At 42.2% G+C, this 25617-nt stretch overlaps 1 protein-coding gene across 1 annotated transcript in view; it reads left to right on the top strand.

Moving 5' to 3' along the window:
• Positions 1-1245: 1245 nt before the first annotated feature.
• LOC131479461 (centrosomal protein of 128 kDa-like) overlaps positions 1246-25617 on the top strand; it is a 105064-nt gene continuing 80692 nt past the window's right edge. Inside the window, 6 exon segments of the mRNA XM_058659962.1 lie at positions 1246-1392; positions 3279-3347; positions 15398-15524; positions 16260-16378; positions 18438-18529; positions 20566-20638. Of these exon segments, the coding sequence (XP_058515945.1) occupies positions 1246-1392; positions 3279-3347; positions 15398-15524; positions 16260-16378; positions 18438-18529; positions 20566-20638 (627 nt within the window).

Below are 25617 nucleotides of genomic sequence, written 5' to 3'. Positions count from 1 at the left end.
CTGCCAGTAGGCAGGCAGTAGGTCACAAGGATAGGCTAATGCTCCCCCGCTACGCTTGCTGGCCTACCAGATAATGCCCAGTGGACCCACGGGGAGAAGTGATTGGTGGAGAACAGTATATAAGGAGCCTGCTTTTTTTTCCATTCGTTTTTCATGCTGGCGCAGGCTGAAAGTTTCCCTGTATGGGCCACTAGAATGTCGCCGCCCTGCAGCGACACTAAAATGATGAGGAATCTCGAGGGCCTGGAAAAAACAGGAACCACCACCGCAGCCGGCACACACACACCAAACGAACACACACACAAACGAACGAAAAGGGCAGACGAACAAGAAGGTTTATTGCCAAAAATGGGCCGCTTCTATACTCTTTTCCACCAATCACTTCTCCCCGTGGGTCCACGGGCGCTATCTGATAGGCCAGCAATCGCAGCGGGGGAGCATTAGCCCATCCTTGTGACTTGCTGCCTGCCTACTGGTGGGACAAATCCCACCTCCTGGTCCTGGGCCAGCCGCCATCTTGCCGCCCCTCACACGCTGGGGTCAGCTGCTCCCCACAAACCACCAAGGTAAAGATGAGATAAAAGGGCTTAGAGAATTTTCTACTGCTGAAATTACACCCAGGTGATTTGCCTGTCTATTTTGGTAACAATCTTAAAGCTGCTGCCTTCTCCCATGACAGTTATGATAGGATCTGTGCCTGTCTTAGAACATTCATTTAATTCTCTGCTTATTTGAAATAAGAGTGCATGAGATTTTTCATTGAAGAGAGGGCTCTCATTGTAGGTACTGCGCTGTATTTTTAAAGATTCACGTTCTTGGAGCTTATTCGAGAGGACCTCAGCCTAAAAGCAAGAGACCTGGGAATGCTAGCTTTAGTGTGTAACTGTATTTTCCTTATCCACTTTCCAGTTTTGTAGGCTTCAGTGAAATGCTCTATTTGAAAGTACATTTAAAATGAGACATTGGACAAGTCTAAGGAATGATTATTTGAGGCTCTACATATGACTAAAATTATATCTGAAGATTTGTTCTCTAGAAACAAACAAAAAAAACAAAAGAGGGAGAAGTACACAGGAAAGTAACTTTCTGTATTTCTAATGTATTTATGTAGAAATTACAGTAAGCTGAAGAATGAGCATAATAAATACTTAAAGAGATTGGACAGTTAAGAATGTCTTGTTTTCATGCTTTGTAATGAATGGCTGAGTTTGATCTGAATTTATTGTTGAGGGTTGGTGTACACCGATGGCAGAATCATCCAGTGATTCAAACCGCTTCTTCTGTTGTGACCGACTGAGTAGATGGGCTGCCAGGTCAACTCACAAGGAAGTTCGAGGTCATCCTGCGGTAGACGTCACTGAGAAGGTCTACAGCATAACAAGCACGTTACAGGTTAGTGACCCAGTGATGGCCTTCCATAGGCTGTCAGTAGCTTGTGCTTGCTCAGAGTTTCAGTTGGTGTGCTAGTTTTCCTGTTGGTATAGTGAGTTGCCACGCAAAACTGGGGTATTAAATAATGATGATGGTTACCTTATAGGTCTATGAGTCCAAAGTCTGTTGAGGGTCTGCTTGAACTGAAATCACAGGATTGGGAGGGCTGCCTTACTGTCCAGAAGCTTGAGGAGGAAATCTGGCCCGAATCCTGTGTTGTTTCTAGGCCGTCCATCTAATCTGTGTCCCCTTCTTTCTTCAAAGCCAGCAGGGCTAGGGTGAATCCTCACAGCGCATCACTCCACCAACCCTGCGTGCCCTTTCCTCTTCACTGTACTTGGGCTTCTTTGGATCTTTCAGTTAATCCAGCCCAAAGCATTCCAGCTGTAGGTTTAATCACATCTGTGAACCCACCTTTGCTCTGTAAAGTATTTCTACAGGTTCTGGGAGTTGGGGCTTAGAAATATTTAAGGATCATTATTTTGCTTCTGAAGTCAAAGAACAAAGATATTTGAAATATCTGATAGTTTGTGTGAGAATAGTTAGGAACAAAGTAGTATTTGCAAATAAAGTATTGTGGGAATAAAGCCAAGAAATGACCACAGTTGAGCTGCTGGTGGACATGGGCCTTTGGGGGAATTGTTGGTGTGTTAATGGAGTAGATTATTTATGGATGAGTAACACATAAAGGGCTGCCATTTTTATTTGTGCCTAACCATTGACAGTAGCTGGCTGTTTGTGTGGAGACAGTTGGTGGCTTCGTCGGGAAAGGAGTAGCAGAGTCAGACCGGAAAAACAAAATCCACAAACAGGATGCTCGCCTCTCACTGTTGCCTCAGCCGGGAGAAGCGTGGGTTTTCATTTGCTTGGTTACTTTGAGACTATGTGCTAGATAAGAAGAGGAGGATTTCTGGCAGAAAAGGCATATTTTGTTTTTAAAAATTGGGATGGGGTGGGCATTTGGCGTGAGATGCATCCCTTATGAGGTCCCTGGTGTGCGCTTGAACACCGCCTCTGATACCACCTTCCACTAATGCATCCCATGGGATGGGGTCTCCACCACTCCCATGGGAGATCCAAATTGAATTCCTGGCTCCTGGCTTTGACCTAAGTCTTCCCCTAACTGTGGCAGAAATTTAGGGGAAAAAAAAATCAGCGAATGGTAGATATATCTCTGCCTTACTGAAGACATATTCTTTTTGAACTATTCAAATTAATATAGCATTGGATGTTTGGATGATGAATCTTTACAATTTTAAATTGATTAGGCATATTAGTAAGTAGATAGGTTTGAAAGAAATGTTTCCATTAATTTCTGTAGGAAAATCCATCAAATTTGGGTGAGAACATTTTCAGTGAGATCAGAGCTCAATTTGTTGTTTATAGTTAAAAATTAAAGGACACTTCCTTGTTTCTCCATGAAGTTCTGAGCTGAAGTTGTGCTTGACATGGCTTTGCTCCAGAGGGCTTGGTCCTTCGCACACAGTTCCCTGGACTTGCTCTTCCAGGATCCATTTTGTATCAAATGGGTATGATAGTAGAGTCACACAAATTAGATCATGATGATTCTTTCCAATTTATGGTTCAGCTGCCAACTTATTATGGATCCTTGGATAAAGATGCAAAGTATGTGAGTTGGATTTACACACATAAATTGCAGATAAATTGCTCTTTCACTTGTGTTAAGGTTGACCTAATATTTTGGAAGTATGTTGACATTTAGGATAATTATGATAGAATTTGGATCTGTTGTGAATGTTTGACTTGGCTGTTTGCCATAGTGCCAGTATTGATTGGGGGAAGCGGTGTTTGACATAAGTAATAATTAGTGAATTATCTTCCTCAAGGATACCAGTTGGAACCTGCGACAAGTAGACCAGATGCTTGGACGATACCGAGAATATAGTAACGGACAGGCGAGTGCTATAGAACAAATGAGGCCATTTCTATACATTTTTCTTGCCTATCTTTTTTGGATTATAGATTTTTGGGAGTGTGCATGTGAAATAATGAGATAATCATTGCTTTTAAACTGTTTTACTGCATTGTAATTTAAAATTAGAGTAGTTTATCAGATAGATTGCTCACTAGTTTGTGTAGATTAGATTCTGTTGAATTTAAAGCCTGGGACCAAAGAATTCAGGTCATGAATTAGAGACTAATTAAATTTGGCAATGGATACCCTCCTGGGGAGATAAGGATTTCAAGGATGATTTACTTTGAAGTGATGTGTGCTCATGGTTTTTAAAAATAAAGTTTTTCTCACTTCCAGTCTGGAGATAGCGATTTTGGCAATTTCTTCCCTCTTGTAGACATGTTCTGTGCATATACAAACATATTAGTTTGGCTGCTTTAAAGATAGGTTATTATATAGTATAAGTTTGGCTACTTTTTTCCTTTAATTCTGTCATTTTCCATAGGACTCTGTGTGGCTCTACTGCATTCTTTTGAACAGTATGCATATTCTTTTGCATCTTTATATAATATTTCATAGGATGGATATATCTATTTTTTTCTTAGTACAAACAATGTAGCATTGTGAATTTTTGTGCATATATATAATCCTGAAAGATTATTGGAAGTAGAATTGCTGGTTTAAAAGATACATACAGTTTGTTATGTTTTTTTTTTCTTTTTTTTTTTTTTTATTCATTGATTACATTGTATTATGTGATACAGTTTCGTTGGAACTGGGAATCACCCCACCCCTCCCCCCGTTAGGTTTTTCAAAGCTAACCTTTCAAGGATTTGGCAGTTTTGTTTACTTTTCTTAGGGATGTCTGAAACTACAGAATTTGGAAGACAGTGATTAATTTTTGTATTACTGTGTAGATAATTCTATTTTTCCTTCCTTTGGAATTTACTCATCTTCAGTAAACTCTTGGAAAACCAGTTAAGTGTGTTCTTTCATGAGGAAGGCAATTGGCATAGTGGCTTAGGTCACTGTGTTTCATATTGCAGTTCCTGGTTCAAGTCCCAGCCCTGCTTTCAATACCACTGTGCAGCTGGGAGGCACCAGGTGGTGGCTTAGGTGATTGGATCCCTGTCATCCCTGTCACTCCTGTGGCAGAGCTGGATTGCATTCCTTCCTTTTTAAGATTTTTATTTGAAAGGCAGATTTGCAAAGAGAAGCACAGAGAGAAAGAGAGAGGAGAGAAAGCGAGAAAGAGAAGAGAGAGATATCTTCCATCCAGAGAGAGAGAGTGTGAGAAAGAGACCTTCCCACTGATTGACTCTCCCCAAATAGCTGCAATGGCCAGGTCAGATCTGAGCACATCGGAAGCCAGGAGCCCGGAACCTCCTCTGAGGCTCCTGTGTGAGTCCGAAGACCTAGACAATCCTCTGACCCTCCACTGCTTTCCCAGGCCCAAAGCAGGGAGCTGGATCGGAAGTGGAGCAGCCGGGACATGAACTGGTGCCCATAGGGGACGCTGGTGCCACAGGTAGAAACTAGCATGCTATGCCAGCCCCAGATCCGAATCTTAGCTTCTGTTTTCAGCTTGCGCCAATTTGGCGGTTTGCAGGCACCGGTCTCCCAAGGATTAACTCCACAGCTTAGCTTGTTTCTCAGAGCATAACAGGATTGGTAATTTTGGCCTGATACATATAGCCACTGGCTTAACCGCAAGTTCCTGCTTCCTATTTGTCAAGTTATCTGCCAGGGGATTGGATAAAACTCAAGGGATTTAGGGTGGCCACTAGAGGATTGGATAAACACTGGGAGGAACTGAAGGGATTTAGGGTGGCCACTACTGGGAGGAGCTAAGCAGAGTATAAAAGAAAGTCTGGAGTTGCAATAAAGATCATTCTGTCATCGACCGGCATTCGGTGTACTGCGTGTTGCCTTGCCTTGTCTCTCTGCGTTGTCTGCGTTGCAACCCTAGTCCCTCCGCTCAGCTCGGATTACGTGGCGACGCGGGCGTTGCCAACATCTGGAGGTTCCCACCGAGATTGAGAAAGAGAGGATACGACGAAGGGTCGTCCCAAGAGTCTGGCCAGCTGATTCAGGTAAGTGGGACGTATTGTAAGTCTCTCCTAAACTGGTAGGAGAGGGAGGTTTATTTTGAAATATAGTCAGGTTTTAGATTTATTTTGAAGTATAGTGAGGTCTTGGTGTTTAATTTATCCGTTGAAAAGGACGATAAAATGGGTTCTGCCTTCTCGCGGAATAAATTGGCCACCGAGCTTGAAGAACTTCTACGTCAACTGGGGATGCCAGTTAAATTTAAAATGATTAGAAATTTTGTTAAAGCCATTCAATCTAGCAGTCCTTGGTTTATTGTTTCAGGCAACTTGAGTATTCCCGATTGGGAACAGGTTAAGGCCAATTTACAATCCTGTTTACAAAAAGACCCAGATAATTTCCCCATTGTTAACTTTTCTTTGTGGCGCTTAGTCCGTGATTCATTATTTACTGATAAAGTGAAAGTTGAGAGACAGTTAAGAGAAGTACAGACTACTTTTGAAGCAATCCAGGGGTGGGAAGTTCTACGGTCCTTGGAAGCCTGGAACGAGGCGGCCTCGAGTGAAACCACCCCGAGTGAGACCTCTTCTTTAGAGGAGAGTGAGGTCTCTTCTTTAGAGGAGAGTGAAGCCTCTTCTTCAGATGAGAACGAGGCCTCTTCCTCGGAAGAGAGTGAGGACAAACGAGATGAGGAGGCTTTCTTAAAGCGGAAAATTAAGGATAAGGAGAAGGTTTTCTTAAAGCGGAAAATTAAGGATAAAGAGAAGATTTTCTTAAAGCGGGAAATTAGGGACATTAAAAGAAAGTTAAAGAAAGCAGGAATAGGTGCACGTTCCTCTGGCAAATTGTCCAGTTCAAGACCACCACCATATGCCCCTAATTTTGTGACCCCTACCGCTCCTCCTGAGGAGGAAGCCGTGGGCCATTCACCCAATAATTACCCCACGCGGCCATGGAGTGACGGCCTCACTGATCAGCCGGTGGGTGGGGTTCGATGCTTCCCTGTAATAGAGGTCCCAGTTCGAGGAGGTCCCCCTCGCCGGGAGCATCAGCCCCTTCAATTTAAAGACCTCAAAAATGTAAAGCAGGCTGTTAAAGATTATGGTGCCCAGGCACCCTTTACTCTTGCACTCATAGAATCCTTTTCGAGTTTGAATCTTACTCCTAGTGATTGGATGCAATTGTGCCGCTCTGCTCTCGATGGTGGTGACTTTCTCCTATGGAAAGGGGATTTTCAAGATAGGTGCAGATTTTTTGCTGAGCAGAACGCGGCTGGGGGACACGCAGATCGAAGCCTTGAAATGCTTACTGGCACTGGACCTTTTGAGGGCATCCAACAACAAGTTAATTATGACGTAGGAGTTTATGCACAGATAGCAAATGCAGCCCTTGGAGCCTGGAAGGCCTTACCTAATGCTAATACAGGAGACCAGCTTTCCAAGGTCTTGCAAGGCCCCACAGAACCTTTTCAAGAATTTGTGGACCGTATTATACAGGTTGCTAGTAAGATCTTTGGTAACGTGGAACCGGCAATGCCAGTAATTAAGCATATAGCCTTTGAGAATGCTAATAAATATTGCCAGGATGCTCTCAGGTTCCACAGAGATAAGTCCCTGCATGATTATCTCAAAATCTGCAGACATATTGACTCCACCCATGCCCTTGGGCAAGTGATAGCAGCCGCTGTTCAACACCCTCAGCCCCACCCTAGGGCGCCTCCCAAAACCTGTTTCAAATGTGGACAGCCTGGACATTTTAAAAAACAGTGCCCCAAAATTCCGCGACAAGGAAGATTACCCCCACAATCCTTGCAGGCCCCAGATCTTTGTCCAAGATGCCATAAAGGCTATCATTGGAGCAGTGATTGTAGGTCCAGATATGATGCCCAAGGCAATCCCCTATCGGGAAACGGGGTCAGGGGCCCGCTCCGGGCCCCCCAACCTCAGGTGTACGGAGCCCAGCAGACACCTGTAACTTCCGGAACAGCGCAGACTCCTTCCAGAGTCCCTCTCCCACGGCGAGGAGCACAGATATTTCAACCCTCCTCAGAGCAACACCAGGTAGCGCAGGACTGGACCTCTGTGCCACCTCTGGAGAGGTATTGACCCCGCTCCTGGGACCCCAACGGATAAAAACAGGAGTCAGGGGCCCCTTACCTAAGAATACCTTGGGCCTGATCCTAGGAAGAAGTAGTGCTACTATGCATGGAATCAGAGTACTCCCAGGAGTGATAGATGAGGATACTCCAGCAGAAATAGAGGTCATGGCAGAATCAGCCAAAGGCACTATAATCATTCCACCTGGAGCTAGATTTGCCCAGCTGATCTTGATCCCCAAGGTTCCAACTGACAACCCCATTCTTAAGAGAGATAGACAAGGAGGATTTGGACATTCTGGCCCCTTGGCATGTTGGGTCTCCGACATGCAAACCCGACCCACCTTACAGTTAGAGATAGAAGGGAGAAAATTCACAGGTTTACTTGATACCGGAGCTGATAGTACAGTTATATCCCAGGCACAGTGGCCAAGTTCCTGGCCATTAGAGGCCACCCCAACCGTTCTCCAAGGGATAGGAACTTCTCAGCCACAGAAAAGTGCCAGGTTGTTAAGGTGGAAGGATCAAGAAGGGCATTCAGGAGTTTTCCAGCCGTATGTCTTACCACATATTCCTATCAACCTGTGGGGACGAGATTTGTTGAGTGCCATGAATGTTGTATTGACCTCTCAGCCTGTGCCAAATATGCTTAATAGACAGGGATACTTTCCTGGAAAAGGTTTGGGCAGACATCTTCAAGGTGACCCCCAACCAGTCTGTGACAGGGTTAGGACATTTTTCGCAGGGGCCATTGTAGAGCAGCCTCGTCAGTTAGTGGAACCCATTAAATTAACATGGAAAACAGATGAACCAGTTTGGGTTGAACAATGGCCCCTTTCAAGTGAAAAATTAGAGGCTGCAATTGAATTGGTAAAGGAACAGCTTGAGGCTGGACAAAATTCAGACAGATTTTCCTTATCAGTATTTAGGCCATCAACTTTTACCAACTGGTGTCACCCCTCAGAATTTGACCATCAGATTAAGTGATGTGAAGACTTTGAATGATCTGCAGAGTTTGTTGGGTGATATTAACTGGATCCGACCAATTTTGCATATTTCCACTGGGCAACTCAAGCCACTTTTTGATATTCTTAAAGGTGATCCAGATCCTTCCTCACCCAGACAATTGTCCAAAGAAGGCAGGGAATGTCTGCAGTTAGTCGAGCAGGCCATTCATAATGCTCATGTTAATTATGTGGATTATAAGGCACCAATGCGGTTGTTGGTCTTTCCTTCCAATCATGCGCCTACAGCAGTGTTTTGGCAGACTGGACCTATATATTGGGTCCACTCCCCAGCATCCACTGGACAAATTGTGCAATCATATCCCACTGCTGTTGTATCTCTGTTGTATAAGGCATGTAAGATCAGCCTGCAAATTTTTGGAAAATATCCTGATTTCATCTCCATCCCCTATGATTCCCAACAGGTGGTATGGTTGCAGAATAATATTGATGATTGGTCTGTCTTTTGTGCCACGGTTTCTTCTCAGTTAATTAATCATTATCCTTCCCATCGCTTAGTACAGTTTTTTAAAAGACATCCAGTTGTTTTTCCAAAAATAATTAGACAACAACCCATATTAGGAGCTCGTGTGGTTTTTACTGATGGGTCGGCTAAAGGCAAGGCTGCTATAGTTTCTGGACATGAAGAACAGGCTGTTTCCATCTCTCAGCCGCCGAAATAGCCGCTGTTCTTTTTGCCCTTCAAATTTATGATGAGCCCCTGAATTTATACACAGATAGCTGCTATGTGGCTCATGTTGTTTTACCTTTAGAAACCACAGCCTATATAGCCCCTACCTCCTCAGTTTATTTGCTTCTTTTACAATTACAGCAGCAGATTTGGCAGCGCACTTGTCCCTTATTTGTTGGGCATATAAGAGCGCATACCTCCTTGCCTGGCCCCCTAAGCGAGGGTAATGTATGGGCAGATTCGTTGACTCAGGTGTTGCACATATCCCTGACCATGGACCCTTATGAAAAGGGTGCGCCTTCATAAAAGGTTCCATCTCAATGCAGCTTCCCTGAGATTACATGCTAAGGTGACTAGAGAACAAGCCACCCAGATTGTCACCAATTGTGAAGTCTGCGCTCAATATTGTTCTGTCCCATCCCTAGGGGTTAATCCCAGAGGGTTATTGCCCAATCATGTGTGGCAAATGGATGTTACCCACGTCCCTTCCTTTGGAAAACTTCAATATGTGCATGTTTCAGTTGATACCTATTCCCATGTAATATATGCCTCCGCTCATTCAGGAGAGAAATTAAAAGATGTTAAAGCCCACTGTTTACAGGCCTTTGTCTATATGGGCGTCCCCAAACAAATTAAGACCGATAATGGACCGGCCTATGTTAGCCAAGGTTTTGAGAAGTTCTGCCAAGATTTTAATATAACTCACAAAACAGGCATTCCTTATAATCCTCAGGGTCAAGCCATTGTTGAACGTGCTAACCGCACCCTTAAAGTTTATCTAGAAAAAATAAAGAAGGGGGATGTGGCTGAGCATTGCAGCTCACCCCATTCCTTACTGGCATCTGCCATCTATGTGTTAAATTTTTTAACTGTCACTAATGATGTAGCTCCTGCAGAGCGCCATTGGCTTCGCCCTGCTAATGAGAATAAAGGCCAAGTAAAATGGAAAGATCTGGCCACAAATAAATGGCGAGGACCAGATCCAGTACTAACGTGGGGGCGAGGCTCTGTTTGTGTTTTTCCCCAGGATGAAGAAACACCTAGATGGGTTCCCGAGAGACTTACACGGCAAATCTCCTTGGCTCCAACTCAACATGATCCCACTCCTAATGATGTTCTTGCAGGATAGGAGACCCTGACAGCAGTGGTGCAACTTCCTGATATCCTGCCCATGGGAAACGCAGATCTCCAGCTGCTCCCCGATTTACCATCATATATGTGTTACCCCTGTTAAATGGCATTTAACTGGCAGCATGGATGCTTTAGGAACAAAGCGGAATCTTGGCCATGAGGCTGATGGTCATAGCCATGATTGCAGTACTGTTTAGTCTTCTTTGCCGCCTATGCAGGCAACAAGCCTGGGAGCAGGTCATTATTTGACAAACCATGATGGTTTTAGCTGTGGAAAATCCTAGCGCTCAAGTTTGGCTGAACATGGTGTGATGGGCAGCCAGAGACGGGTAAGATCTGGCAGCGCTGATGACCAACCTAAGACAGGGATTCCCCAGGTGGGGCTCCCCATGACGGGTAAGGCGTCAACTGACTGCTGGACAACCTAAGACAGGCGTCCATTAAAAAAAACAAAAAAAGGGGGACATGCAGGCACCGGTCTCCCAAGGATTAACTCCACAGCTTAGCTTGTTTCTCAGAGCATAACAGGATTGGTAATTTTGGCCTGATACATATAGCCACTGGCTTAACCGCAAGTTCCTGCTTCCTATTTGTCAAGTTATCTGCCAGGGGATTGGATAAAACTCAAGGGATTTAGGGTGGCCACTAGAGGATTGGATAAACACTGGGAGGAACTGAAGGGATTTAGGGTGGCCACTACTGGGAGGAGCTAAGCAGAGTATAAAAGAAAGTCTGGAGTTGCAATAAAGATCATTCTGTCATCGACCGGCATTCGGTGTACTGCGTGTTGCCTTGCCTTGTCTCTCTGCGTTGTCTGCGTTGCAACCCTAGTCCCTCCGCTCAGCTCGGATTACGTGGCGACGCGGGCGTTGCCAACAGCGGTTGCTGCTATTTGAGAAGTTAAGCAGTCAGTGTAAACTCTACTTATCTTGTCTCTTTGTTTTTAAAAATTTACTTCGCTTGAAAGAGAAATAGAGGGAGACAGGGTCGTGGAGGAGGGGAAAAGGGAGAAGAGAAGGCTTAAGAGTGAAGGATGGTGGGAGGGAGAGACGGAAGAAGACAAAGATGAAAAGGTCTTCTGTTGGCTGGTTTACTCCTCAAACACCCAAGTGGGTGGCCGAGACCCAAGTGCTTCAGGCATCACCAGCTTGTTCCCAGGATGTGTGCTAGCAGGAAATCAGGTTGAACTGGAGTCAGGCCTTTAGCCAAGCCGTCTGGGAGGGGGTGTGGCATCTAAGACCTGCTGCACGAAGGCCTGCTCCTTTCTGTCCTTCAAATAAAAATAAACAAACTAGTTCCTTCATGATTCCAATGATGAGTGTATTCTGTAATAAGGTTAATATTGCATTTGCATTATGGAGAATATATATATTTTTTCCTGTACTGAATTGTCATGTAACTCTCAAGTCGAAATCAAACACTTGATATTTATGAAATGGAAGTATGGCTTTGATTATCGTTTGTAATTGGGAGCTAGTTGCTTGAACACAGGGAAACATTTTCTGTTTAGAAAATAACTTTTTGTATTTACAGGATTTTTATCATTTGTGATGTATTTGATAGCTGGCGCTGCAGGCTGTATTTTGGATAACTCATGGAGTGGTTCAGGCTCTTTATTAATAATGAGAGGTTTTTTTTTTTTTTTTTTTTTTTTTTTTTTTTTTTTGCTTTTGAGTGTATTAGTGAACTGCTGAAAGCATTTGTAAGTGACCGCAGAGAACAAGCCTACTTTTCACCAAGTTTGATATTAGCTCCTACTTTATGGCAGCAAACTTCCTTTAAGTCAGACATCTGGGGAGTGAACTTCCACAGTAACTCCTGCAGAGAAGTGTTTTACAACACAAGACATGTCTCCTTGTGGCATTGTATTTCCATGCAACAGGTGTTGATGCTGTGTGTTGGCGAAGGAAGTCTGCATATATAGTTATTGTCCATTTCTCATTTTGCCTTCATTGTAACCTAATTTTATTAGATGATTTAGTTTTTTAGTTGTTCTTGATACTTTTTGTTAAATTATACCCTAGTTTCATACCTATTTACTATTGCTTGGAAACCTTACCTTCCTGGGAGCTGGTTTCTAAGGAACCGGTTCAGAGCTGGCCATTATGGACACTGGGAAGTCATTTAAAAAACTTATAAAACTTGGTATCTGTCAATTATATTTCAATGAAGTTGGAGGAAAAAAGAGTACTATTCTTAGGTAAGAGCTACTTAGCACACTGTTTCACTTTAAGGAGTTATGACACCTCTAGGGGAAGCACAGTGTAGCTACTGAGGACTTGGTAAATACTCTGCTTTTGTAAGGCTTTGCTATGCCTGAATTTCATTACCTTCATTTAGTTGAATAACACCTGTCCTTAAGCAATGCAGTTCAAACTTCAGCTTTCACAGTGTAAATTACTATAAGTAACTGCGTGGACCACAAACTTTGCTGCTAGCTCTTTAGGCCTTGCATGACTGTGTAAACCCCATCTCTACCTGTTTGGTCACAGTGAAATGGGTAGTTTCTAACTTCTTCTCTCAGTAATAAATACATGTAATATTTACAAAACAATGCCTTAATTTCAGCGTAACAGTATTGTTCATCACAAAACATTAAGGTTAAGGGGTTGATGCTGTGGTATAGTGGGTAAAACTGCCTCCTGCTATGCCAGCATCCCATGTTAGTGCCAGTTCTAGACCCAGCTACTCCACTTCTGATCTAGCTTCCTGCTGATGGCCTGGGAAAAGCAGCAGATGGCGACTCCGTGGTCACTCACATGGGAGACTCGGATAGAGCTCCTGACTGCTAGCTTGAACCCTGCCCTGCAGCTTGAACATTTTGGCCATTTGGGGAGTGAGTGAACCAGAGGATAGGGCTTCTCTCTGTTTCTCCTTCTCTCTGTAACTCTTTCAGATTAAATTAAAAAAATGTATGTGGTAGTGTGTATATGTGTGTCTGTATGTATATGCAAAAATCCATTTTATTTACCAGCTTTTAATTACAGTTTAGGACTTAGTAGTTAATAAGTCCACACAAAAAAGGGTGTTTGCAAGTTCTTCCTTTGGCGTTGGTGGATGAGATTAATCTGTATCAACTGTCCTGCAGAGAGGAACTAGAAAGGTGGAGAAATAAAAAGTAATGTTATGAACACATCAGGGGACTACTAAGACAGTGAGGCATTTTGTAGACAGGAGCTGTAAAGAAAAGGAAATCCAGAGGGGTAGCCCTGCTTTGGGTACTTTTTCCTTTGAGATGTTGAGATCCCAAGGGATGGCCGAGAAGCAGAGAGGATAGAGTCAGAGCTTATGCTTGAAGTCAAGAGTCCAGGATCTCTACAACGGAACTCCGGCTTCAGCTTGGCTTAGCTCCTGCTATTGTGGGCATTTGGGGAGTGAACCAGTGATGGAAGATCTTCTCTCTGTAAATCTTTTCAAATAAAAGCAGATCATTAAAAATAATAATAAAAACAGCAAATCTAAACAGGTGATAACGTTAGAAGAAAAGCAATTGAAAGAAATGAAAACTGACTTTGGTTACTGAAATTAGACTTGGTTTGAAAGATGTCAAACAAGAAAGTTATACTCTTGTTCTGCCAGTAATTCCTGTAGTCTGCATTCCTCACACTGGTAGTCCTTTCCGCATGTGTACAACCTGATTGAAGCCCATTAGTTTTCATGTTATTTAATTTTATTTTATTCTTGCCATTTTGTTATAAATATGTGCTGTGCTATTTTGTGTTTACTAGATACAACCTCTGGTATGTGTATGTTATTTCATTCATATGTAAATTGCCCTCAAGGATTTCCCTGCCTGATTCTCAGCTCTGTTTCACAGATTCACAGACTAGGTTCTAAAGCTAGCAAATAATTTGCATGGTTTTGCATGTATCTTGACATGGGGAAGCAAAGGACAGAAGGATATAGAAATATTAGACTGAATTTATTTTTTAACAAATATGGAAAACAGGTAGATTGCTGAAATTCTAGTTCCAGCTCTTAAACCAGATTGGTTTGGTTTGGTTCTGTAGAAGAGCTGCATCCAAGCAGCCACAGTGAAAAGACGTGCTGCGTTTGGGACTTGCATTGTTTCAGCTGTCCCTGCTTGTTAACAGGCTGCTTTATTTCTGCACTTTTCCCCTCCAACACCGGGTGTCGTGTTTATAAGTGGTGTTCTTCCTTTTAACCCTTGGAAGAATTTGGTCAAGCCTTCTGCATAAGTTGTTTGGTGTTGACATTGTATTTTAAGAGCTCCAGACAACTTGCCATGTGCTTCACTGCTTTACTTTCTTAGTAATTTCTTTTTGATTATTCCTGCATAAAATTCAGACCTGAAGCTCCTAGCTATTCAGACTGTATGGATTTTCCTCATATTTTCTCAGATTTTAGTTGAATCCTGATCTCTGATCTCTAACTTTACAACTCTATCATTCTCTGTACTTAATGTGTTTTTATTGAAGGCATCTCTTTAGGTCTAAAAGGTATTTTCTTGTATTTCCTGCTGTCTGACTTCCTAAAGTCTGAGGGCATGGTTTGGACAACTATATTCATGCTATCTCAGGTTGTGCTGTATCAGTTAGATCATCTGGCTGTTGGTGCTTGACAACCGGGTTTTCTGGGATTTGAAGTCTTTAAATCATCAACGGGATATTCTGATAACAGAGGCAGTGGACTCTGGGTTTTTAGTAGTGGCAAGGACAGCTGTTCTGTTTCCTGTTGCTATCGCTGGGATTTCTGAAGGAGAAAGGCTTTGTCTTCCTTTCTGATGTATTGGCTTGGTACCTCTGCATGGGCGCTGCTTGTATGAGATGTTTTGGACTGATTTTGTAAGGCCATAAAAAGTGGTGATCTTTACCAAATTCTGGCAATAGAAATATGGAGTAGGTAGTGACAGATGCTGTTAAGACCTGCTGTTAGCGTCGCTTCTTAACATATTTATGTTTACTATTTTGAGATTCCCTAGCGTAGTTGAAAATAATCTCTTTTATGAATTTTCTTTAGAATGCCAGATATTTCAGAAATAGCTTATCATCTGTATTCTATTTGTATTTGGGAGTTGTTTAAAAAGAGTAACTCTCCCTTCATTATATTCTCAAATCTAGCTAAAAGAAAGCTTGGAACATTCAATAGGTCAACTACGAAGTCAACGTTTATTGAGAAACTCAGGAGGGAGAAGTTTCTCTGTTCCGAGTCTGAGTGCCAGTGAGTCCGATGACAACGCTCTGACAGGTACACCCTTCAAATGTGGTACATGTTGAATACATTTACTCCCTGGAGACATACAGCCCTCCATCATGTCCTTTGGATTGGGAGTTACAATATACTTCCTTTAAGGATTTTACAGTGCATAGTTGAGATATATGAAAGGATCTTTTGAGTCTTTAGTTCTGCTTTTCTCATACTTTGTAGACTACCTACAAATAATTAATTATCTTTTTTTTATTGCTGTAGGTCATGATGATCATGACTGGAAATTGGACACTGCCATCTCTTCTTTCTATGTAACTTGCTTTTATTTTGGCACACTGACAAGATTTTTAGGTTAATTTTTATTTGAAACTTTGTTTTTTATTAGTATTTTTAAATTAGATAGTCATGAAACTTTAATAATTTATTATTTTTATATATGAGAAAATATTATAGTGTTTTTTTAAAAAGCATAGCAGATTTGAACTTTTGAATGCTCTATTTCCAGACTATTCCCTATTTTAAAATCTGCTTAAAGAAAATTTTTGCCCATTTTGTGGAACTTTATGGATGCAGCGAGATCCTTAGGAAATAGTCTGGGTTAAGGGCATGTGTTATAGTGCTGAGTGATGAAGTGATGAGTGCTATGTGTTTGTTTTAGAACATTTTAGATTGTTTTGTTCTCATGCGATTTTTTAAAAGGAATTTTTCTAATGCATTAGATTCTTGATGTTCATGTAATGTTTTAATCCTCTTCCTTTTCTTTCAATTGTGAAGAGAGCCATCACGTTCCACCTACCTCACCTCTCAAGGACTATGGGGACTCCCAGGGCATTAGACGAATTAGATCTCAAACCGGCGTCCGGTGTGTTCAGGAGCCTGGAAACATGGCCCAGGTACCTCGTGCCATTCTGTGATTTGTGCGCAGCATTTCCTCATGTTTCTGTGTAAATCACCGACACTGGACCTTAATGGCTATAGTTAGAGTTTGATCATTTGTAACTGGATTCTGGTCTCTCTCTCCCTTTCTCTCTTTTATTAAAAAAGCAATACTATTATTTAAGTGTACGCATTTCCATCATACTTTGATTTTTCAAATTTTGTGTGGGGGGGATTACATGTTGCAGAACAATTAACAGTGAGTTTGATTGGACATGATTGGTTTCCTTCCCTGTTGAAGTGATTCCCTCTCTCTAAGCCCCGTGACGTCAGCTGCTTTCTAGTTGCCGAAGTTTGGTTTGGTATGAAGCAAGCAGTCCCTGTGTAGTTGACCTGTTGGTTTTCCATCATTGATAGTTTTATGACTATTGAAATCATTGGATGGAACCGTTTCGTGCTAATGTGTTGAGTGAACATGCACCTTTGGCTTCTTTGAAATTTGCCACAGAGCTAAAGGTTTCACTTTGTTATCTTAGATAGCTAGGTTAGTTAGAAGAGGGCCAGGGAAAGTTTCTGACTCCACATTTTTGTTTTGATAATTTTAAGATTGGATCCCAAAGTTTATCTAAAACCCAGTGCATTAGAAAATGCCTTGTACATTTTTGATTGCCTGTGTTTTGTTTTGGTAAATGGAACTTGCCAGCATGGGCTGTATTATTAAATCGAGAGCAGAGAAGTTTACCCTCATTTACTTCTTTCCTTTTTCACTTGGTGCCTGTATTGTTGGATCAGTGCTTATGCTTATCTTTGCCTTTTCAGTAAGTTTATAATCTTAATGGGAGCTAGGTGGTAATCAAATAAGCACATGAATATTCAGCGGTGAACTGAGGTACGTGCTCTGACGGAAGGAAGCACGGGCACATGGAGTGTGTAGTTGAGGCACCTGCCCCACTTGCGAACAGCCTTTGAGTGAGGACTCAGCTGAGGTCTGAAAGTGGAGTGAGAGCTCAGGGGGAGCTGCAGGTGTGTGAGGAGGTGAGCTCAGGTGCCCATATGGGATCCCGGTGCATGCAAGGAGAGGACTTTAGCCTCTAGGCCACGCCGCTGGGTCCCCATTTTGTTTATTTTTGTCCGGTTTAAGCTTTATGTAGCTGAAGTGGTACTGATGTAATTATTATGATCATTAGATCCATTTATTGAATTTGAAAGAGTACAGGGAGAGACAGACTGAGAGACATTCCATTCACTAGTTCACTCCTGACATGGCCACAATAGCCAGAGTTGACTTTTATCTGAAGCCAGGAAGCAGGAGCTTCCTCAGGGTCGCCCACATGGCTGCAGAGGCTCAAGGACTTGAGCTGTCCTCTGCTGCTTTCCCAAGCCATGAGCAGGGAGCTTCAGGGAAGTGGAGCGGCCAGCTTGAACCGGCTCCTGTGTGGAATGCTGGCACTGTGTGTGGAGGATTAGCAATCTGCTGCCACCACTTCAGCTGCAAATGCTACGTTTTCAACCCCTGTCTTGGTTACTGTAAAGGTAGATTTAATTGCTTTATTTCCAGGGAGAAATCTATCACAACTCATTTATCTCTGTTGCATTCTGCGTGGGCTTCTGGCTTGTTTTTAGTGTTCTCACCATGGATAATGCAGCTTCATGCTTTCTAGTATGTGGTTCCTGGTAGCGGTGGGGAGGAACTTCTCAGAAGCAGTTGGCAAATGAGGGTATGTGGGCTGATAAAAATATAGTTGTGTTAGAATGTAGCTGTGTTCATTTGTGTATGGCCACCTTTGCACTGTGGATGCCACACTGGAGTAGCTGTGACAAAGAGGGTATCTGTTACTGTGACTTTTACAAAAAGTGTTTGCTCACCCTTTCTTGAGGGTATGTGCTGGGGTCAAAGAAAGACTTTTCTTTGAAAAAAGCAGATTTCTTTCTGAACAGATATTTTATTATTATTATTTTTACTAACGTTATAGAACTTGCTTATGTTGCAAAGGACAAAATCTTATTCTGAACTTGTGTGCCTTCTGGAAGAGCCTAATAGAATCTCGCCTGAGCAGCTGTTTTGTCTCCCGGCAGCTTCACGCTTTCCATCAGTCCCTCCGAGATCTCAGCAGTGAACAGGCTCGCCTTGGAGAAGATTTCAACAGGGAACTCTCCAGAAGAAGCCGGTAAAAGCAGAATGTGGTTGTCGTGGGAGACATGAATTATTACAAGAATTAGCTGCTGTAATTGAGATATCCATATAGATTTGAGAAACAGTGCTGTGTTTTCATGCAAGTGTGTTAAAATGTATTACTAGGGCAGTTTAAAACACTTTCGGTTTTAACTGTGTCATAATTTAAAAGACAAATTTTATTCTTTAAATACTTTCGTTGATATAATAGAATGCTGATGTTAATATGCTGATACGGAGATAATTTTGTAACAAAGAGGCTCTTCTTTTTTGGCAAATATCTTGGAGAGAGGCAGAGGGAGTTAGAAATTGACTCTTGCCATTGTAGGTGGAAAATATATATATATGCATAATGTGATGTCAGTGGACATGAGCCACTTTGGAATCAGATATACCGTAACTCTTAGTTATAATTATTGGAAACTGGGTGTTGAACATTTGTCCTCTCTTTAAAATTTTGTTGAACTTGAATAGTCCCCAACAACTATCACTTAATCTAAAACTTAGCCATTCATTTCATTTTCATCAGAGGCAGGTGGCTTTCTTTTAAGGACTCAGCTTTTTAAGAAGCAAATATTTTTGTACCTTCTTAAAAGGTATTGTCTTTATGTAGCAAAGATTAGGGAGCAACCAAAGTTACCTCTTCATGCAGCAAAGATTAGGAAAGTTCACGTGCCAAATCCCACTAAGGAAATCGGACTGTTACACCAGTATTCTCTAGGCTGAAACAAAAAAATGTCAAACTATACAAGTTAAGTCTGTGAGTCTGAAACATAATGTGCATAATTTACCTTCTGTTGAGTTGGAAGGCAGGAAATTCTGTAATAAAAGTAAAAGTTTCTACTAATATTATTTCTAATTCTATTAACTCATATTATTGAGTACCTATTTCGTGCCAGGTGGTTTTATTGATTTCTAGCATAACCCTATTGGGTATTCATTTGGATTTCCTTTTGTCTTAGGAATCAGGAGTGGTTACACAGAAGCAAAGTAACTTGACTTATTAGAAATTAAATGAGAGAGATGTAATAGATACAGAATTCACTCTTGGACCGTGAAACCCCAGAGTCTGATCAAGATCATGTTCACACATAGCTGATAGGAATAAAAACATTTAAATTCCTAAATCGTGAACCACATTATTTAGCTATGTTATTTATCTTTTAGACTGGCAAGGCTTAATATTTTAAATTAAAGAGAAAAATAAAGAGAAACTCTAGAAAAAAAGAAAAGCAAAACTGTGATCTACTTGTGAGCTGATGAAAATGTAAGCATGATAAAATATGAGGGAAAAATCATCCACTTCTAACTATGTAAAATTACAGAGACAAACAATGAAAATGCTAAAAATAGTAGTACATTATCCAGAACTGTGAAGGAATGTGAATAAGTGAAATATTTCAAACATTTCAATGATATGATTGAAAACAATGAAGAGAAGCAGCAAATGAAGAGACTTAATGTTCGGCCGAGGTTGCCTGTAGGTGCTTATCAGAGATAAGGAAGTCTCAGTGAGAAAGGCTGTTTCTTTCCTCTACAAGTCTTTCTGTGCTGTTTATCATGTGTTAATTTCCCACTAATTTTATAAGAAAAATTTGGATGATAAGTTAATGAGGACTGAGTTTATATGTCACACTTCGATATAAGTTGGTCATGACTGTGAGATTGAGAGTGGAATTAAGAGTTTTGTCGTTCCTCCCTACTCTCATTTTTTTCCCGTCTTCCCAATGGGAAATAGTGTGGCAAGTTTGCGGGTGAGGGTGAGGGTGAGTTCCAGTACAGTAGAGACTCTTGTGTGGGGATTTGTAGAGAGAGAGATTTTTGGGCTTTTTGCAGGTTTGGTCTTTCGGAAATTTGGGCAGTGGTTTCCAGCATTCTTTTTTTAAACAAGCGGTCTAGGTGTTTATATATTTGCTAATGTTGAGAGCCACAGCAGTGGATTATTCGATGGGAGTGTCATGCTGCAAATTTCAACAGTTCTGTGTGTTTCCTCAAATATCCAAGTTAAAACCATTTTCTTTGTTTGCTTAGATCAGATGCTGAAACAAAAAGAGTTTTGGAAGAATTGGCTGAAAAACTTAATGAAGCCCAGAAACAAGAAGTGGTAAGAATTGTGTTTCTAAAACAGCATTATTTAATGTTTTTGGAGATGCTGTTAGTGTGACTGGGCTGGTTATAATTATGGACAAAGACTTGTGGAGTTTAGTCTCTGGATGATGTATGCCCATTTAAAATATGTTTTGCACCTTCATGGATTTTTGGATATTAGAGTCTGAAATACTATAATGGTGGCATGAATATATTTCAAGAAGTTACAGAAAAATGAATTTTTTTAGACTTTTTTTATGGGAAAGTCAGATATACATAGAGGAGAAGAGACAGAGAAGAAGATTTTCCATCTGTTGATTCACTCCCCAAGTGGCCACAATGGCTGGAGCTGCACCGATCTGAGGCCAGGAGCCTGGAGCCTCTTCTGGTTCTCCTACACAGGTACAGGGTCCCAACGCTTTTTGGGCCATCCTCTCTTGCTTTCCCAGGCCACAAGCAGAGAGCTGGATGGGAAATGGGACTGCCAGGATTAGAACCGGTGCACATATGGGATCCTGGCACATGCAAGGCAAGGACGTTAGCCACTAGGCTCCTGTGCTGGGCCTGCAAAGTGTATTTAAAAGATCATATTTTGGAGGAGGGGTTGGAACAATTCTGAAATTCCTACTTTTTCATAATGTGCATTTTGCAGACCCTTGTGTGCATGGAGTTCAGATTTTTTTGTTATATCTGCCGTAAAGTTTGTATATAGTTACCTTGATGCTTACCTAAAACATTTACACTGTTTTAGGCTAATAGAAACTCTGTTGCGCATAAATTTACACGGCAAATTTGTTTTTGGTGTTACAGTTGAAATCTTTTTATATTGTGCAGCCCTTAAATAACTTACTATAGCTTAGTTATTGCTGACTATTTTGACTTTTGGCTTCATATTAGAGATATGTATGACTTACACATGGTTTGTACAGTATTAGAGTATTGTTCGCTTGACTGTAAAGTTACTTTTCCCGGGGAGCTTTGTGCTCTCATATATTTCTGATAGTAATTATTGTCCTTTTGTTTGTGTTGGATGAACTTTCTTAAAGCATTCCTTGTAAGGCACACTAGTGGGAATGAATTCCCTCACTCTGTGTGTGTGTGTGTGTGCGAGACTATTCTGAGTGTAGTATTTTTGTATGGAATATAATCTTTTCTTTCTCTGGTCATTGGCTCTTGATGATTTGATTATAGTGTGCCGTGGAGAGGGAGGACCATTTGGGTTTTTGACTTCCAGTAATCCAGATATCTGTTTCTCCAGAGACTTAGGATTTTAGCAACTGTTTCAATGAATAAGGTTTTTGCTTCTATTTTCTGTGCTTTTATTTCTGGAACTCACATAACGGTAAGCATTTGCTGGGGCCAGCCTTGATGTGTAGATGTTGAAGCCACCGCCTGGCCGACTGATGTCTGTTTTGTAGTGTCAGTTGGAAACCTGGCTGCTCCTCTTTCAGTCTGACTCCCTGCTGCTGCTCCTGGGAAGGCGGTAGAAGATGAGCAGGGTGCTTGCACTTGTGCCAGCCCCGGGGAAGTCCCAGGTGGAACTGCTGGCTCCCCTTGGCCTTACCTGTTCTCCCTCACTGCCCTGTCTCCTTCCTGAATCATTTCTGTTCATCTTTCAGCTCCATAGATCCCTTCTTCTGCTTGACGCAGTGCACTATTGAAGTTCTCAGTTGTATTTTTAACTTCATTCGTTGAGTTTTTCTAGTCCTGTATTTACCTCTGGTTCTTTGTTATGTATGTTTCATTACTTATTCAGTGCAGAAATTGTTTTCTCAATTTCAATGAATTGTGCATATGCATTTTTCTGCATCTTGCTGAATTTTTAATTGTTATTCTTCAATGCCTTCTACGAAATCCCCCGATTTCTCTCTCACTGGGGCCGACTGCTGGAGAGTTGCTGTGTTCCCTTGACAGTGGCTTGTCTCTTTGCATTTTTGTGTTTCATGTTCCTGTGTTCAGGTCTGTGCTTTTCCAAGGACACTTTGACCTGCAGATGAACCTGAGCGTGCTGGGGAGGCTGGGTGCAGGGATATGGTCTTTGTGAGGCTTTTCTTGTGGCCAGCGTTAGCCCCGACTGCGTCCGCCTCGGCAGTTCCGGCTGCAGGAATTTCTACACTGATGGTGGCTGGCTGGGTCTTTAGGGAGAAGCCTCGCTCGTGATCCCCTTGTTGTCATCTTCGTCACAGTGAGGAGTGTGTTACTGGGGGACATCTGTCTTGGTCGGGGGTCTGATGTGCATCACAGCCAGCCACGGAAGCCTGGCTTGTGGCACAGATCTTGGAGTGGTTGTTGAGTCACATTCCTCGGCTCAGGAGCTTGCTAAGCTCATGTAGCACCAGGGATTTGAGGCACAAGTTCTGTCCCCAAACCAGCGTTGGCTAAACTTACCCTAGTACACTGAGATCTTCTCTGAAGCACACGGTAGCAGCTCCGACCCAGGGGCTGGGATGTAGCTGTGGTTCTGAGTGTGGGGAAGGAACTTGGATTCACCCAGCCTTGGAGAGGAAAGGGTGCTTCAGAGGCTGTGAGGGGGGAAGGCCAGGCACAGCTGCATTATTTTAAATAACGATGTATTTGAAAGGCAGAGTTATGTACACACACACATGTGTGTGTGCATACACACACACATTCTCCATCCATGGGTTCATTCCCTCAATGGCCAAAACAGCTGAGGTTAGTCCAGAATGAAATCAGGAGCCTAGATCAACCAGATCTTCGTGTGGGTGGCAGGGACCCAAGGCCTTGTGCTATTTTCAACTGCTTTCCCAGGACATTGACAGGGAACTAGATCAGAAGTGAATCAGCTAAGACTTGAACCAGTGTCCATAAGGAATGCTGATCTTGCAAGTGACAGTTTTACCCACTGCACCACAACTATAGCCCCATGCAGCCGCATTTTTATGACAAAAAGCTTGACAGGTTCATTGATAACTTGGACCACAGGGGGTGAGATGCCATGCTGGACCCTGGGTTGGTGGTATGTGAATGTGGCCCAGATCCTATAAGATCAGACGCTACAGCATCAGGGACCCAAGGACCCAGGGGTGGCAAGATGCTGCTCTAACTTGGGCCCTTGTTGGGGTGGGTAACTGTACAAAGATGATTTTAATTCCATGGAGAGTTGGGGTGCCTCAACTCAGACTGAAGAAATTCTAAAGTTTGAATGCGTTTTATCCCCAAGAGTTCAGTATGTTCAAAGCTTCTTTCGCAGTCTGACTGTGCTGAGAGATGAGAAGCCCTTTCAGAGTTGGAGCCTAATGGAGGGTTGGTAGGTCATTGGGAACAATGTGCTGGGGAGTGTTTAGGGTAGTTCTCATGGGACCCGGATGAATGCCATGAGAGGTTGTTATAAGAGCAAGGCTGGCCCTGCCCCACCCTCTGGCCTCACTCAGACCTTGCTGTGTGATCTTCTCCTGCCTGGGCTCCTGCCATTGTGATGCCATCACCGTGGGACCCTCATTACAGCAGAGACGTTGGCACCATGCTCTTGAACCTCCCAAATCGTGAGCTAAATAAACCTCTTTTCTTCATGTATTACCCAGATTTAGATATTGTGTGAAAGCTATGGAGATCAGATGAACACAGGGAGTATTGTCTAGTTGCAGTCACATGTGGGCCCGTGGCTGTTTGGGTAGGCAGCGTGGTATAGTTGAACCAAGTCTCTGATTCCGTGGGATTTGAGGTGCTGTGAGTGCCGTGCTCACAAGGGCTCAGTGGAGGCCCTGGGCTCCTCTGCATTGAGCGCTGTATCAGCTGTGCTCCTGGAAGGGGTTATGGCTGCTCTGGTAGAAGCCTAGGGTGTTACTGTGTTTGACAATCCATAGGAAAGTATGTCAAGAAGTTTGTGGAAAATGAAATTGGAAGTTATTTGTTTTAGTTTAAAAAAAATCCACTCATACCAGTGATCCATGGGAAGAAATTAGAAAATATGTATTATAAAAAGAATAGTATACTTATATTTCAAATTTTTCCTTTATCCCAAAGTTAAACCTATTTTTTAGATTGTATTTTTCAGAAACACTTCAATGTACTGCTGTGTATTTACTTTTTGCCACACACCAGGGCCAATAGCAATCTTGGATTATTGTATTATTTGTTGGTGTGTTAATTTAAGAGAGAAACTTTTGGAAGTATTTCCAGTTTCCCCTTAAGTAGTAGCCCTTTAGGTTTCTAGTCCAAAGTAGCTGGTGGGGAGGAAGGTCCTGTTTCTTGAAAGGCTTCAAACTTCAGGTTTTTTGCTTTTAGCTCATAATCTCTATCAGTTTTTCTCGCATTTCAGCTACCGTTTTTGAAGTGGACTAATAATTGACCCTGAGAGACAGGCTGATCTCTCAGAGTTTTTTTGTTCTTCTATACATTAGTCTCTTAGGACCATACTGCTTTTATTTATTTTAATTTTTAATTATGCTTTTTTTTTAGCTTTCTAGTGTTTTAAAATATATTTTTATTTAAAATATTTGCCGAACTATCAGTGAATAAGTTCATCTGAATTATCTAGTGTGCAATTTTTGGAAGTGAAACTTCCTGAAATTTTTTTGTATATGCTAGATTTTTTTTTTAGATTTATATTTTATTTATTTGAAAGGCGGAGAGGGAGAAGTAGAGGGAGGAAGGAGGAGAGAGAGAGAGATGGATCTTCCATACTCAGGTTTGTTCCTTAAATGGCCACAGCAGCCAAGGCTGGCCCGGCTGCAGCCCAGAGCCAGGAATGCCTTGTTAGTCTCCCACATTTGGTGGCAAGGACCCAAGTACTTGCATCTTTTCAGGCACATTAGCAGTAAGCTGGATTGGAAGTAGAATAGCTGGGACTCAAACCAACACTGTGATATATCAGTTTTAAAAGCAGCTGCTTAGTCCACTGTGCCACTGTGCTGGCCAGGTAACTATACTTTTCACTGTAAAAGCTTGATTTGCTTATTACATTGATGTACAGCTTGTGAACATGCATGTAAAATGGCTTTGATCCAGACTTGCTTGTATTTAGTAGATCCTTCT

This window comes from Ochotona princeps, unplaced genomic scaffold (genome assembly GCF_030435755.1).
Source record: "Ochotona princeps isolate mOchPri1 unplaced genomic scaffold, mOchPri1.hap1 HAP1_SCAFFOLD_161, whole genome shotgun sequence".
NCBI classification, from domain to species: Eukaryota; Metazoa; Chordata; class Mammalia; order Lagomorpha; family Ochotonidae; genus Ochotona; species Ochotona princeps.
The sequence above is the reverse complement of the archived record's forward strand: the minus strand, read 5'-3'. Positions and strand labels throughout refer to the sequence as shown.